General features: G+C 55.6%; 7 protein-coding genes across 7 annotated transcripts; 5 read left to right on the top strand and 2 right to left on the bottom strand.

Annotated features, from left to right (window-relative positions):
• The first annotated feature begins 54 nt into the window (after positions 1–54).
• On the top strand, positions 55–1,835 carry B0T26DRAFT_876230 (uncharacterized protein). The gene is made up of 3 exons (XM_060448090.1): positions 55–205; positions 306–717; positions 797–1,835. Exons 1-3 carry the CDS (start codon positions 190–192, stop codon positions 1,569–1,571), a joined length of 1,203 nt encoding a protein of 400 aa, XP_060289942.1. The 5' UTR covers positions 55–189; the 3' UTR covers positions 1,572–1,835.
• A 108-nt stretch (positions 1,836–1,943) lies between these two features.
• On the top strand, positions 1,944–2,631 carry B0T26DRAFT_876229 (uncharacterized protein; the record flags this gene model as incomplete). Its single annotated transcript, XM_060448089.1, has 3 exons — positions 1,944–2,140; positions 2,202–2,408; positions 2,621–2,631. Exons 1-3 carry the CDS (start codon positions 2,059–2,061, stop codon positions 2,629–2,631), a joined length of 300 nt encoding a protein of 99 aa, XP_060289941.1. The 5' UTR covers positions 1,944–2,058.
• An 80-nt stretch (positions 2,632–2,711) lies between these two features.
• On the bottom strand, positions 2,712–3,484 carry B0T26DRAFT_756657 (uncharacterized protein; the record flags this gene model as incomplete). The annotated part of the gene is made up of 4 exons (XM_060446134.1): positions 2,712–2,861; positions 2,924–3,028; positions 3,086–3,271; positions 3,377–3,484. 4 exons carry the CDS (start codon positions 3,482–3,484, stop codon positions 2,712–2,714), a joined length of 549 nt encoding a protein of 182 aa, XP_060289940.1.
• Positions 3,485–5,839: 2,355 nt separating this feature from the next.
• B0T26DRAFT_657410 (ferric reductase like transmembrane component-domain-containing protein) lies at positions 5,840–7,882 on the top strand (the record flags this gene model as incomplete). Its single annotated transcript, XM_060438783.1, has 2 exons — positions 5,840–7,636; positions 7,682–7,882. The coding sequence occupies 2 exons, from the start codon at positions 5,840–5,842 to the stop codon at positions 7,880–7,882; spliced, it is 1,998 nt and encodes a 665-aa protein (XP_060289939.1).
• Positions 7,883–8,213: 331 nt separating this feature from the next.
• On the top strand, positions 8,214–9,606 carry B0T26DRAFT_657872 (kinase-like domain-containing protein; the record flags this gene model as incomplete). The annotated part of the gene is made up of 3 exons (XM_060438819.1): positions 8,214–8,483; positions 8,572–9,110; positions 9,198–9,606. 3 exons carry the CDS (start codon positions 8,214–8,216, stop codon positions 9,604–9,606), a joined length of 1,218 nt encoding a protein of 405 aa, XP_060289938.1.
• A 353-nt stretch (positions 9,607–9,959) lies between these two features.
• B0T26DRAFT_838875 (Ctr copper transporter) lies at positions 9,960–10,729 on the top strand (the record flags this gene model as incomplete). The annotated part of the gene is made up of 1 exon (XM_060447535.1): positions 9,960–10,729. A coding segment is annotated over exon 1 (495 nt), but the record flags the coding sequence as incomplete, so codon positions are not given.
• A 672-nt stretch (positions 10,730–11,401) lies between these two features.
• Positions 11,402–11,554, bottom strand: B0T26DRAFT_598248 (uncharacterized protein; the record flags this gene model as incomplete). Its single annotated transcript, XM_060435665.1, has 1 exon — positions 11,402–11,554. A coding segment is annotated over one exon (153 nt), but the record flags the coding sequence as incomplete, so codon positions are not given.
• Positions 11,555–15,539: the final 3,985 nt, after the last annotated feature.

Here is a 15,539-nt window from a genome sequence, read left to right as displayed (position 1 = left end):
CCTGCGCGGCGGCTCGAGCCGAGAATCAAGAGGACCCCCGGACGAGATACCCCCGGACGAGATACCCCCGGACGAGATGGAGAAGACCACGACAACGAACCGCTTCAAGTTGAATTATCCCTGTCCCCGCCACTCCTCTCCGCCCTCTCCGTACTCGCGCCCCCCCACGAAGTCGATGACTACTCGCGCATGCTACTACATACCTGTGCGATAAGCTTGCCTTGTTCTATATAGCCCAGACTCCAGATTTTCAAACATTACTACCAGACTAGCCGCTAATCCTGCCTACCCCTTTATCGCTCCAGTCATCACCCGGTCCCGAGAAGTGATGCACCCGGCCAAGCTTAGCCTCGAATATTCAGCAAATACGAGCCTCTGGATCCAGTACCAGGCACAAGACTCGTCGTTCCTCCACCCCGTCATCTTCTCCATCTCCCTCATCAGCCGCATCCTCGGACATCACCCCCACGGAACAAAGTCTGGGGCCCACCACTGGGGCAAGACGCTTGCCTTCCTCAACGGCAGGCTGTCTGACAGCCGCAGCTGCACGCACAATTCGACCATCTGGGTTGTTCTCAGCCTCGTTATCCTGTTCTCGTCGGCGCGAGACTACGCAGCAGCCGTGGTCCACATCAGGGGGCTCGGCGAGATGGTCCGGCTGCGCGGCGGTCTCGCAGCCTTTCGCCGGGGCCCGAGGCTCTATGCAAAGCTGAGCCGGTAATTCAATCCCCGTCACTTGCCCGGCCGAAGCACAGACCGAGCGTCTATAGTCTTGATAGCTGACGGCTGCGAGCAGGACCGACCTGGCCTACTCGCTCTATTCAGGGGAGAAACCCGTCTTCGCTGGAGATGCCTCTGGGACAAGCAGCCATCTGGCTATCGAGACTCTGAGCCCCTGGGGCTGCAGCTGGGACGGAACGGCTTCCATGCCCGGCGCAGCTGGGGCCGTCAAGTCCATCTCTGGTATAACAAACTGCGAGTTGCTCGCCGTGTTCGCAGACCTGCGGCGGCTCTGCCGTGCGCTCAACGCCGCGGCGGAAAGCCCCACCCCGCTGTATGCCGTCGAGTTCCAGGACCAGATCTGCTCGGTCCAGTACCGGCTGCTCGGGCTGCAGGGCTGCCTGGACGACGCCCTCGCCGAGTGCCTCCGGCTGGCCATGCTGGCGTTCCTCTCGACCACCTCTCAGGTGCCGGGAACCAGGGGCCACTACCCCTATCTGTCGCGGCGTTTTCGGGAAACCTATGACGCCGTTCGCACCTCTGCGCCCCAGTTGCAGGGTTTGGTGCTTTGGGTGTTGACAATAGGGGCCATATCCATTTTCGACGTGGTCGACCCCTGGCTGCGTGGGCGCTGGAAGGCCGAGGTCTCGCCAGACATGTCGTGGAGAGACGCCCGGCAGTGTCTTGTTGGTTTTCCGTGGATAGACTATATCCACGACCAGGCTGCGCTGGCTGTCTTTGAGATGCTGAACCTCGAGGAAGCGCCAGGGATGGGCAGCCAGGGCTGCTCTTCAGACACGGCCACGCTATGGGCCAGCGGTTGGGCGGGATGCACGTACGAGTTTAGATAGGGTCTTTCGGGAGCGGAAGTTTCCAATGGAGTGCTATGATGGTCTTGCCAGAAGACCACAACTTGGAATATCTTCATTATGGAGTCTTGATCATATTCAAGTAACTTGCCCACGGTAACCCAGTAGCCCGGCTCTGCAAACAAACTCCATAACTAAGCCGCGGACAGCTAGATTGGTTCCCCTCAAAGTCGGACGGAGTTCGCGTTTGACATAACACGCAGAGTAGATAATTATCAGTCTTATATTACGGATACGGTATACGTGGAACTAGAAACCGTCAGCCGTCCGCCCACGTGACAGGTGCTGTTGGTTGACAGATTTCGACAATCCCCTCACCGCTCCGTGCCCTTCTCCTCACATTTCCGTGTTCCAGTCTTTCTCGTCGTCTGGTCGCAATCAAATTTATCGCAACAAATCCCTTCCGACGTAAACTTTGTCCTTGATAAGAGGCTAATATTTATTTGGAATTTCGGACCTCGTGATAAACATGGGTGCTCCCGTAATCTTGTGTGGCAGGACCGAGAGAATTGGCGAGGGCGTCATCGCACTTCTCAAGCCCGAGTTCGAAGGTCAGCATGACAGTGTTGGCTCACACAGCTTCCTCACCAGTCCGCTGACGACAGACCAAAGTCATCCATTTTATCCTGTCGCCCGAGGCCGGAGCGGTCGAGATCCCCGCCATCTTCCGGGGCGAGCAGCCGCCGCCGCCGTCCGGGACCGCACTGGGCAGCAAGGACTATTCACAGCCACCCGTGGCCGTCATTCTAGGCGGATGCTACGACGACGCCGACATCGAACTTCTGATGAAGGCAAGATGGAGGAGGAGATCGTTCACTGGTACTGAGGGGGGTCTGAGGGGGGTCTGGGATATAGGATACGCGGCGCCCGATTGCAGACTTCTAGGTTTCTTTATTTGTCTTAGTGTGATTTCGGGGGGGGATGAATTGAGAAGACAACTAAGTAGTCTAATAATTTACTGTTCCGGATTTGTTTCCCAACTCGCACCAAAAAAAATGGGGGGGGGGGTCTACTTACATTGGCTCTGACAGGTCTAATCTAAACTGATTTGCTTCTAAACAGCACATCACACACACACACACATACACACACGCACACACACTTCATATATACATATCGTCTTCAAGAAGCGGCATGTCTGCCTTCGGCCTTCTGCGCCGCCATCTTCCGCGGCTCAGCCGCGGCTTCCTCGGGCGGAGTGGCCACGTCGCCGCCGAGCCGCTCGCTCTGCCCCAAAAACACCAGCTCGGCCTCTCGCTGGTCCCACAAAACCTTGACGTTCTCTATTAGAGCTAGCAGCGCCTCTTGTAGTCGTCCTCATAGGCAGCCGCCACGGCCCTTTCGCGCTCCTTGCGTTTAGCCAGGGCACTCGCCGCGCTGAGGCGGACGGGGAGGTCTAAGTCCAGCGAGGACAGCTGCTCGTCGTATGTCTTGACTTTCTAGACGATGTCGCCGAACCGTTGCCTGTCCGTGTGCTTTGCGGGGCCGGTCGAAACCTTCAGTTCTTTGAGTCTGTCCTTCAGTTCTTTGAGTCTGTCCTTCAGTTCTTTGAGTCTGTCCTTCAGTTCTTTGAGTCTGTCCTTCAGTTCTTTGAGTCTGTCCTCGAACACACCCCTGAGCTGCTTGATTTTCTCCCTCAACGCGGGCACAAGGATGTCTCGGTTCCGCTGTACTTGATCGAGCTGTCGTGTGGGCGACGGGAAAGAATTTCAGATTTGTTGTCAGCGTGGCCCTAAACTGGTATACCATCCATGGGCTGTAAAGGCGGGATGGTCATGGCCACACACCTTGATCTTCTGGTTGCCGATCAGGATCGTCTTTATCGTTAGAGAAGCGGTTATCCCCGTGTTCAGGAGCGCGGCAATGGGAGATCTCAGCCAAGTGAGGTCAATCATGGTGGCCGATGTGGAACAACAATCGGTCACGCTTTACCGACAAAGCAAGATTGGGCCGGCTTGACTTTTCCTACGTTTTTTTCAGATTGTGTTTTGTTCAAAGCTGGAAACCTGCTATTGACCACATGAGCTGCTGTGCTCAACCCGTGTCTCAGGACGTTGCTTTGCCGCCACCCAACGCCGCCGAGACACATGATCTATACGACAGCCTCGCGCCAAGTCGAGACACCGACAGACCGGTTGCTCACACTCTGCTGGCTTGGTACCGCCAATCTGAAGGAGGCACCAGTTGACTACTACCACACGGCAGACGTGCACCGCAACCAGTGAAACTGACGTGGTGCAGCGAGCCAACATGTCGCGTGCGCAGGACAATATTGTGAGCATGCGGCTCAACTGGCAAACTGTCTGCGGCGCTGGCGTTGTATTCCAGGGGCAGTTTCTATGGCTGCATAACTTCCAAAGGATGCATCTACACGAGTGTGCAACTCAAATTATGACTCAAGTAGGGGCAAGGTGGGACTGGTGTTGGCAAAGGTTTGCGTGTGGAGATGGGCATCAGTTTGGGGTCTGGCAAGAGACGGGACGTGCTGGGCAGAATCGAGCCGGTGACCTGTCGGTAAAAAAAACTAGACATTCACAGCCGAACGTGATTCAGCCTCTCTACGCCACCTACGGTGGCTCCGTTCAGCTGAAGGTGCCGAAAGTTTCTCGCACAGGGATTGGCCAGTTTTCGTCCGTGTCGAAATGGGCTCTAGGGATGGTCGATCGGATAATCCTCGGATTCCTTAAGCCGTAAAATACCGAGCGCAGCGAGCAGCCCGCCGCAGGCGCCCCCGGAGGGCCGCCAGAGGCACCGTTCAGCGACCCCTTCCTGACTTGCCATGTAGCTTATTTTATCCAATAACAAGGTCGCGGTTGATGCAGACGTAGACGTGCGTGTCTGGCAAGGATGTGTGTCTGGCAAGGGACGTGTGTCTGCATGCAAGAGCACGTGGTCAGGGTGGCAGCAGATGGGGAGTGCAAGCAAAACTTAAAAGTGTAGGCACTAGGCGGTCGTCAAGTTGTTGCCGTCAAACTGCTGTTGCGCCTGTGTCCACTGTTGCGTGCACGTCTCGTTGCGGGCAAGGGACGGCACACTGCGCGACATGTTTTGCTGTCAAGTCGGGCAAGGCTGTGTGCGTCAAGTTGGGGCCCACACGTTGAGGCAGGGGCTCTCGGCAAAGGGGAGACGGGAGACTCGCCTCCCGTCACGTCAAGTTTTGCCCGCACGTCAAGTTTTGCCTGCACGTCTCCTTGACACGCACGAGGCAGGCGTCTAGTTTGGACGAGCGTCGTGTCCAGCCTGCCGAGAGTGCTTCTCTGCGAGCGTGCAAGTGAGGTACGTGAAGCGATCCCTGCTGCGTGTCTGCCCCCTCTGCGAACGGCTCTGCCCCCTCCTCTGCGAACGGCTTGGTTGCCTCCTTCCTAAAACAGGATGTGACAGGGGCAGATCAGAAATCGTATAACCCCCCCCTCGGATTCCTTTCCTCTCTTTTTTTCTGCTCTCCCCTTTGCACTTCAACCGCAACAGCATGCGATGGCAAATGCTATCGGACGCTCTCATAAACTAAACAGCTCAGATAGCTCATTGCTACTAAGCACGAATACCCACATCCTCGCAACTGCTCTCTCGTGCTGTCACTCCTTTCGTCAGCCATCTTGCTTGTACCTAGTGCCCACGCAACCCATGCCAGGCATCCCCTTCACGTCAAGTCCACACACACCACTCGATGCCCGCGCAAGCATGCACACCACGCGATGCCCGCGCAAGCACACACACCACGCGATGCCCGCGCAAGCACACACACCACGCGATGCCCGCGCAAGCAGACTGGTTACCCACCAAGCACCAAGTAGAGACCCACCCGTGCGTCTTACTTTATGTCTACCACATTTTGCCTTTTTCTAGTCCAAGTGCGCTTGCAACTTGATGCCATCGACCAACCTCTTGCACACCTGCACCCGCCTCTCTGCCAACTTTAAGCACCATGGAACTTCCTACTTCTAGGCACCGAGACATGACGCCTTCACGACAAGCAGCATGGGCGCATTACATTCTGGAGCCAAAGCCACGCAACCGTGGCAGCCCGAAACCTTGATCACATTCTTGACGCCACACCAACCACAAATCCATGGCGAGTCCACGGCAACAGCTAATTCGTTTTGACTTTTCCTTGTGCCGATACGCTCTGTTCTTCACTACCACGTCTTTCACTACCACGTCTTCTCCGCTTTCCTCTTCCCTCCGCGTTCATCAACATCGCAGCAGCAGCAGCGGCCCCCCAGCACGGAACACCACCCTCTAACAGCGAGATGATCCAGGACTACACGGACACTGCGGCGCAGCTCGAGCCGCACTTTGGCTACGCCGACCGCATCCTGCCCTGCAAGAGCGACAGCGGGTCGTGCGCCTACCTCGACGTCATCTACGGATCGCACGACCGCGGCATCTTCTACACGGGCATATTGTGGGGGACCATCGTTGGCATCCTGGCAGCATGGGGCCTGGGCCGGCGCATTGTCAGTTTCCGCCGGCGGACTCGGCCAGGCGCTGACGGCGGCCGCAACAACGACGGGCCCGACCCCGAGCAGCAGCAGCAGAGGCAGCGACGGGGTGCCGGTCAGGGGGAGAGAATGCGCCGCGCCATCGCCGCCACCTCGCGCCGCTACCTCCTCCCCAACACCCCGCTGCGCGCCGTGTTCGGCCACACGACGCGGCTGCAGGTCATTATGCTGGGCGTGCTGGCGGGATACCTCGCCGTGTGGTCGTTCGCGGGCATGGTGGCTTTTGGGACGTGGCGGACGCCGGTAAAGGGGCAACAGCAGGCCGGCGGCGACGGGGTAATCATCACCAACACACGGACTAGCCTGGGGCCGTGGGCGAACCGCGTGGGCGTGCTCGCGTACTCGCTGACGCCGCTGTCGGTGCTGCTCGCCAGCCGCGAGTCGGCGCTGTCTCTGGCCACGGGGCTGCCCTACACGTCGTTTGTGTTCCTGCACCGCTGGGTCGGCCACATTGTGCTGCTGCAGTCGGTGCTGCACACGGCCGGCTGGATCATCGTCGAGGCCCGCCTGTATCGCCCGCAGCCGACCGTATGGCAAGCCTTTGTTGCGCATGGATACGTAGCCTGGGGGTTCGCGGCGCTGGCGCTGCTGGTGCTGCTGTGGGCGCTCGCGCTGGGCTGGACGGTGCGCCGCGTGACGGGCTACGAGGTGTTCCGCAAGGCGCACTACGTGCTTGCCATGCTGTACATTGGCGCGCTAGTGCCACATTGGGTAAAGCTCAAGTGCTTCCTTGTGCCGGCGATGGCATTGTGGGCCGCGGACCGGCTCGTGCGACTCGTGCGGACGGCTGCGCTACACTGCGGGTGGCCCGAGTTCGCGAAAGGTTCCGGACCGAAGTGGTTGAACTTCGAGCCTGCGACGGCGTTGGCGGGCATTTGGAGAGACGACCAACACGGTGATATTGTCAGGCTGAAATTCCATCTCCCGCAGAGCCATGCGGCCCGTGGAAGGTGGAGGGTTGGCCAGCACTTCTTCCTATGCTTCGCCGAGGGCCGTATCTGGCAGAGCCATCCATTCACGCCTCTATCACTCCCCATGCTCGAAGAGTCGGGGCTGTGTCATGAGTACGTCTTCCGTGCCAAGAAGGGCGAGACAGGCAGGATAGCCAGGCTCGTGGCGGCGCAAGGATCGTCTGGACCTGGCCCTGTCACTATGCCTGTCATCGTGCAGGGCCCATACGGAATAGGCATCGCCGATGGCCTCAGAAGCCAGCTTCACGTCAACGTCCTCTGCATCGCTGGCGGCACAGGCATAGCGTACGTGCTCCCCGTGCTGCTGGATCTGGTGCGAGACGAGGGGCCTGGCTTGGCCGAGTCTCATCGACACATATCACTCATCTGGGCAATAAAGCGAGCACGCGATGTCGAGTGGGTTCCTTCCCAGTTGCAACAGCTGCATGCTAGGGGAGTAAACATTCGATTGTTTGTGACCGACGATGACGAGCCGTCCGTGCCGAGGCCTGCTCTGCTCGACGAAAAGGGGGCAGAAGTCATGTCAACACAGGGTCACAAGGCTCCGCCAGTCGCGAGTGGGCCTGGCATCGTGGTAGAGATGGCATCGCCTTGGGGCCTGCCAAACGTCCAGGCAAAGCAGAGGCCAGACTTGGAGTCCGAAGTCGACCAGTTCGTCAGCGGGACTGAATTTGGACCAACCAAAGTCTTTGGCAGCGGGCCGCCGGGCATGATCTCAGACCTGCGGGCCGCCGTCGCAAAGGCTAACTCGGGGCCAAAGGTGTGGAAGGGCGAGGACCGGTTTGATATTAAGCTCACCTGCGACGACCGCTTGGAATAATAAAGGCTGTTTGTTGCTTGGATAGTTAGTTATTCTTGGGTACCTCCCGACACGAGAGACCGACCGCTTCAGGCAGGTCAAACTGGAAAGGGCCAAAAAGACCGAGCCCTGTTGGCTATCGTGCATATTGCGCATTTATCCGATTGGCGGTTGGTAGTAATGGACTTGGCAGGATTTGTGAGCTTTTATGAGTCATGTAACTGCACCTTCGACCAACGGCAGCACACCCCATGCTAGCAGATCCAGAATGCAAGCAAAGCCCGCCGTCTATCCTGCATTCAAGGCTTCCCCTCAGTTGCAGATTATCCGCTGCCCATTGACGGTCCAAAAAATGGCATCTCCTGTCCAGACAAAAGAAGATGACATCTCATCCCTGATCCTAGCGTCTCTGTCGCTGACCAGGTACGCTTGTTCCTCGTTGACGCAGCTGAGTGGTGGGAGCATCAATTTTCTGTTCCGCGGCACTCTCCTCGATGCCCTCGCGTCGGTTGAAGATGCCGGCGGCCATGCGTTGACAGAAACAAGCGAGACGGTTATCCTCAAGTATTCCACGGCGTTTCTGTCGGTGAATCCCGATTTCCCCATTGACATCTCGCGCTCTGTAAGTCGATGCGGGGCGGCAGACAGCCCGAACGGCCTAGCAAAGCAGAATCTCGTAGACTTCTGAGGCTGACATTGGTATTACACAGTTCTCTGAAGAGGCTATGCTGCGCGCCTTGGAGAGTTTCCACCCCCAAGCCAGCAGCCGAAGTCTGGCAGGCACAGATATGCAAGTCAAAACGCCGCACTTGTATCTCTTTACTGGTGGAAACAGCATTATTCAAGTCCACCAAGACCTGTCACCGTCGAGAGACTTCAAGTCGATTCTCCTCACGGCGGCTGGCCAGGACACGGATCAGTCCTTTCACGTTTTCGCGCGGAATACTGGCGCCGCGTTAGGATCCTGGCTCAAGGCCTTCCACGAATGGGTCGACGAGCCTACACGGCGTGCCCTCTGCAATGCCATTGAGCGGAATTCCGGTCCCATGAGGAAACTCAAGTATGACACGAGCTACGACACGTTCATCCCGGTTCTCGAGAAATTCCCAGAAATCCTGGACCATGGCACGAGGGAAGACCTACAACGCGTCAAGGATATAGCGACAAGAGAGTTCGAGAAACCACTGGCTGGTAGCGAACATCTGGAAGCAAGTTGGGGACTGGTGCATGGTGATTTCTGGACCGGGAAGTAAGTCCTGCATGACCTCTGTTGCTTTGCTTGTTGATACCAGTCTGGAGGTCGGCTACTGACAACCGACTCTGTCGACGTGAATAGTGTCTTGGTGCCCGAACATGCATCCTCCCCGCTGCAGGATGAGATTTTTGTCATCGACTGGGAGCTGGCTCAGCCAGGCCATCGAGCGTACGATCTTGGCCAGATGGTTGGCGACTTATACGAGCGGAAGCACTTCAAGGGCGTTGAGAGCGCCTTTGAAGCCCTGCAAGGCTTTGCCAGTGGATATGGTGGCATGACCGACGAGCTGGCCTTTCGAACAGCCATCCATGCCGGCGTCCATCTGATCCACTGGTATAACCGTCGGGCGCCAACAGCGCCACTGGACGCCCCGCCGGACAAGGTCCTGGAAGCTATGACGACGGCCAGGGACTGGATTCTCAGGGGCTACGAGAGAGATAGGATCTGGTTTCAGACTAGTGCACTCAGTTGTCTTTGGGAACATTTGTGATATCTCTGGGTTCGGAGAGCCCTCGTTTTCTGTTGAGGAATGGCCATGGTTGCCTCAGAACCTAATTCAGCCTTGAGAGATATTATGTAGCTTACTTGACGCAATAACCTCGGTCAAGAACGGCTGACAGCTAGTGCTCACGAAAGTAAACTTTCTCCAAACCGAGCAAGCCACCAGCCACTGTGGATATTTAACGCAACATGAAAATAATCTCGGAAAGGCAAAGTCTTGAGCTTGGAAGAGTTATCTCCGAAACTTACCGGTCGTCGTATATGTCTAGTCCGTCTGGCTTACTTCGTCCTGACAGCATAAGCTGATAACTAGCATGCTATTGTTACCTCTGCCTCTCAGGACAACACGTACGCACAGCCACTCCTCAACTGTGTACACTTATTCACCAAGTCTTCCAAGCACAACCTCTAGCATGGACCACGACCACACGCATCACATGGACCACTCCGGCCACATGGATCACGCGGGTCACATGGCGAACCTCACCACGCACAATAACACCACTGCCGCAGTGGCAGCGGCGGCAGCACACGAGCACAGCCACGGCGGCGGCACAGGGTGCAAGATCTCCGTTCGTCCCGCCTTTTCCCATCACTCTCATGTCACCAACTTCTGAATGACTAACCCCCCCGGGCCATCACAGATGCTCTGGAACTGGACGACGATTGGCGCGTGCTTCCTGACCTCGCAATGGCACGTGCGGTCAGAAGGCGGCTTCGCGGCATCTTGCCTGGGGGCGATGGCGCTGGCGATGACGCTGGAAGCCCTTCGGCGGGGAGTGCGCGAGTACGACGCGTACATCGCACGAGACCTTACGCGGCGCGGCGCGGTGCTGGAGGCGGCGTCGGCCAAGGGCGAGGCTCCGGGCGGCGGCGGGAATCATCAGCAAGCACGGCAAGGACAGCAGCAGCAGCAGCGCGTCACGCTCCGGGTCACGGCTGTGCAGCAGCTTATCCGCGCCGCGCTGCACGTCGTCACGTTTGCCGTCGCGTACATGGTCATGCTGCTGGCCATGTACTTCAACGGATACATGATCCTGTGCATCTTCATCGGCAACGGGCTGGGCAAGTTCCTGTGCGACTGGATGTCGCAGACCGTGGTGCTTGGTGGCGAGGGCGGAGCGGCCGTTCTGGGTGGGAACGGCGCGGATTCGGGGCTGGGGGAGACTATTTGCTGTGCGTAGATGTTGTCGTGGGATAAAGAGTTGTATTACGGCATGTGTGGTTACTTGGTTATTACGTATAATAGAGATCTTTATTAGATTTAGATCCCTAGGTAGCCTACTACGCCTCATTAGATCGAGAGTTATGTGAATGTGAAACGAGAACCCTCTGGTGTGATTACCCGCTAATCTCGATACTCCAGGTATTGTGCTCAGCATCCCGCTGGATATCTTAGCGGATCGCGCTGGGCGGAAACCAGTCATTTTTACTTCATCTTCTTAGGTTATTCTTTGACGATTCGTGGATGAAGCTTGTGCATACGACAACACCTGTTACGATTTAGTGCACGGCAGAACATGTCAAATACTCCAGCTGGCTGATACTCAGCTAGACTATTTAATACCGAGAGTCTGCTTCGGAAGCGGTGCTGCCCAGAAGTACCGGGCGTGCTCTTAGCGTTGTTAAAACACGCTTCTGAATTCCGACTGGAATCCGCGGAGCGATTCGATTCTTAGAACTACAATATGGTGGAAAAGTTGGAGACATGAAGTAGGTAGCTTGATATCAGCCCGAAGGGGTTAACCGATTCCTTCTTGGCCTTTGTCGTCGAGGTGGTTCCAGTCCTTATTAGCATTAGGAAGCTCAATTTTCTGGTCGGCGCGACCAGCCCGTATGAGCGCAGGATCTAAATGCTCAATGTAGTTTGTGGTCATCATGAGCACTCGACCTTCTTGTGATGCTACCCCGTCGAGAGCATTGAGAAGGTCGGACAGAGCCACTTTCTCCTTGGATTGAGACTTGGCAGAGCCTTCCTCGGCTTGGCCGTCGTCCGGTTTGGCTTGTGGGTCGAGGAAGGTCTCAATGTCTCTTATGAGTCCTGTTTTCTTCACCTCATCATCCATAATGACAGTCGAGATTGGTCTGATATCTCAAACTTTCGTCATTTTCCACTGGTGTTCAAAGATAGTCTGGGTCAGCTTTAGGTACTCATCTCGGCACTCATTGAAGAGCTGCTTCAGAACTGTTGGAGATCCGAAGGCTGAGACCGAAATCACCTCTAGACGAAAGCCAACCTCCTTTGGCATAGAGCGATGCCAGAGCAGATGGCCCTTGTAGAAGAAGTAAAACGTTCCGCTCCAGGGTGAGAAGCTCAGAGGTTTCTTCTGCATTTTATCGTCGCCGCCGCCGCGGTGGGACCGTCTGCAGCCGATGCGAGCGATGGACGACCGAGCCCTGTGAGCGAATGGTTGAGAGACCAGCCAAAGGATGATCATGTCGTACACCTCGCTAGAATACGAGATGTTGACGTTTGAAGCTGAATGGAGTCAGTGGAGTAGAGTTGTTGAGTGTGGCCCATCTTGAGGCGTGGTATGGGTAGCAAGTAGAGTGCTGGTGTTGTGGTGGAGGAGCTGGAGGGATGTAAGTGATGGATAAAAGGGGCTGTCGTATGGCAAGCGACGAGCGGCAAGTCTGACAGCTCAACAGCGTGGGTGACTGAGCGGGAGAGGGATATTCCGGGGAGGAACGAGAACGTGGTCTTTCTAAAGATGTTCAAGGTATGCTCCTTCACAGCATAGGCGTTGTCCATTAGATGGATTTACATCATAGAAAACTCTGGCATCAGGTCGCAAAGATCGGAGACACCGTCTCTTAAACTGTGCAAAGTCAGCTACGAAGTCCACCGACCAAACCCCTCTGGATCAAACAACAGGGTCTGGTCGGTTGAGCTACCAGTTGGAGGACTCGTCGGATTCGTGGCCATGGGAGCCATCCGAGGCGCAATCGCTCGCCATCGTGCAATAGTCAGAAACTGGGTGTGCAGACAATGAATCCGAGGTCGCTTGATGATAGAGAAGCTGAATTTCAGTCGGGGTTAGCACCGCACGACGTTGTAGATAGATTCGGCTTACTTAGTTGATGGTGTTGTAATTGAGGGTGGCTTTGGAAGACTGGGATTGTGGCCAGAGCCAGACAATGAACAGCACGGTGAGCACACTGACGATTCTCGCCAGCCGCCGGAGGGAGTGGGTAATCATTGTGATGGAAGCACGTGGTACAGCACAACCTGGATCATGGTGTCGCGGACCAGGAAAAGAAACGGAACAGAAGAGAAACCTCACGCCAACGAGAATTTGACGTCTCCAACATCTTGGCCGGGATTGGCGATCAAGCCCTTCAACTTTCCTTGTCGTGAACCGCCAACCTGACCTTATCGCACCGAGGTCTAGCACATCAGAACAACTATCATTATAGAAGCCCAGAAAACTAAGATTGTCTGTGCAGCTAAATAAACTAGGTACCTCCTAGAGCCTCGAAGCTTATCTGCTATCGCCATGAGTTGTTAACACTATATCAACACTATATCAACGGACTGAAACCCCCTCCCCCCTTCACATGCTAGGTAATACTGCCCGCATTGAGGCTCCCCTCCTTCCTGCCCACCTCTGTGGTGTTGGCTTTAGTCTGGAGCCCATCTCACAGGGGGCCGTGATATCCGTCCACTCGGGGCCTGATCGGCTCGCCGTTGCGGTGTCGTTGCGGTTGGGAAAAGATACGAGCCATGTGCATAATTAAAGTGGAGACACAGCCAATGTACCCCGAAACCCCTGTAACTAGGCTTTTCCTAATTAATTTTAGTCCCGTGTGACTTCCGCCCTGTCTTCCCGCAATTTTTTGACCAAAATACAGCCACGACAGCAACCCACCTATCGTCAAGATGCCCAGAAGACCCCGCATCAGGGCAACCGCAGTAGAGTCTCCTGCTCCTGAGGCCTCTATTGTTGTTCAAGCCGATGACCTACCCTCTGACGGCGGCCTGCAAGCCTCCGATGACGGCCCTACTTCCGAGCCGACACCTGACGCGCCTTCGTCGACCCCGCGTACGAGGCGGAGGAAAATCATCTACACAACCGAAATGCAGGCGAAGATTATCGAGTTATTCCGAGACGAGGCTATCGCTGGAGCGTTCCGTATCAACAAGTTGACCGAGACGCGGCCGGCATTCTAGAGGATCTCTGTTACAATGGAGGAATCCTTTCCAGACTTCCACTGGTCAGCAGAGAAGATCAGGGACAAGTACGATAATGAGAAGAAGCGATTCCGAACGATCAAGACCTTTCTTAACAAGTCAGGTGCGAAATATAACGAAGAAGAGAGGATGGTGGAAGGCTCTGTGGAAGTCTGGAATAACTTCCTTTTGCAATATAAGGATGCTGGATGGCTTCGGACTGCTCGGTTTACTCTGTCAGACTATGAGACGATATACGCCAACCAGTCTGGTCATGGCCGTAACATTATCCGCGCGAGTAATGCCTTTCGCCCCTCTACTACGACGCCTGACGACGAGGGCGAGGGCGAGGGCGATACCGAGGATGCCATGGTCCTGAGTACGAGCTCAGCTACTGATGCTAACTCTCGCCAACCCTCTGTGGCGCCGTCGTACCAGAGGGTTCGGAAAGCCAATACAAATCCAGAGGTATTAGCACTGGCCCAGAGCCTCGATAAGCAAGCTGAGGCCTCTATGAAGCAAGCTGAAGCTATGGTTAAGCAGGCTGAGGCCATGCTTCGCCTGAAATGGCAGGATGAGATCCAGCTTGCGATCAAGGACTTTATACACAACTTCTCTATCCAGTTAAGCCCCGCAGAGCGTGTAACGTGTATCATGCAGCTAAAAGAGCACTCAAATGCTGTTGTATGGAACACTGTAGACCGGGATATTAAAGAGGCTCTGACCGAGTCATGGAAGACTAGCTAGAAATCCCGCTCCCTCCATAGAACCTCTGCAATAGCATCCCGGATATCCTTACTATACCGACTCCTAATTATCTGCTCAGCATACCGACAAGCCTCTTGTGTAGCCTCAATTACTAGCTCTTCATCGCTGGTGTCAAGAAGGAAGTTATGGATACCAGTGACTGCGTACACAATCTGGACCTGGTTTCGTATCGAGTACTCTGGCGCAGTAGCTTGGATAATCTTCCACTTCCTCTTTAGAATACCGAATACCTTCTCAACGATAACCCGAAGGCGTGCGTGCCGGATGTTATATAGTTCTTTTGCTGTGGTCGGCGGGTTTTTGGCATTCCTCCAATCCTCGAGGTGATATCTGACACCATTATAAGGTGTAAGAATCCCTACATGCCTACCAAATGCAGCGTCTGCAAGGTAAAACCGGCCCGAGGGGACCGCAAAGTCATTCGCAGTAGCGATGCTAAGGAGCGTAGAATCGTGTGTTGAGCCCTCAGCACCAGCGAGTACGTACGAGAACGCACCATCAAATCGGACTGCGGCGAAGACGTTCTGTGCGATAAAGCCTTTCCGGGTTCGCCACTGGTGTTGCTGAGGCTCTGAAATGAAGGCGTGGATATATGTACCATCAATGGCCCCGATACAACCGTAGAATGCATCGTCGATAGACGGGTCGAGCCAGTCATCGTCTTTTGGCTTGACGAATGCGCAGTGTAGCTGTACGAGCTTGTCCAGTAGATCCGTCATAACAGAGCTCACAGTAGACTGGCTGACTCGGAACCGGTGGGCAGCATTACGCTGGCTCTCGTCGTGGGCGAATATCCATAGCACGATCATAAGCTTTAGCTCGGCTGTCAGGTATCTGGACCCCTTAAGCCCGGTATGCTCTTGTAGCCATGTAACCAATCGATGGAAAGCGGCCTTTGGCATACGAAAAAGATCAACGAATTGGGTATCCGAGCCACTGAGAATCGACTCAGCAAGATGGCAGGCCCCCGAGGGCCCCTCTGG

Source organism: Lasiosphaeria miniovina (genome assembly GCF_030549165.1).
Source record: "Lasiosphaeria miniovina strain SMH2392-1A chromosome Unknown B0T26scaffold_8, whole genome shotgun sequence".
Taxonomy (NCBI): domain Eukaryota; kingdom Fungi; phylum Ascomycota; class Sordariomycetes; order Sordariales; family Lasiosphaeriaceae; genus Lasiosphaeria; species Lasiosphaeria miniovina.
Note: the sequence above shows the minus strand (reverse complement) of the source record. Positions and strands in the feature narration are given on the sequence as shown.

Excerpts from the sequence above, each read along its gene's own strand:
- B0T26DRAFT_876230 (XM_060448090.1), top strand. Across the intron at positions 718-796 it reads CTCTATGCAAAGCTGAGCCG|GACCGACCTGGCCTACTCGC; the intron begins GTAATTCAATCC and ends GGCTGCGAGCAG.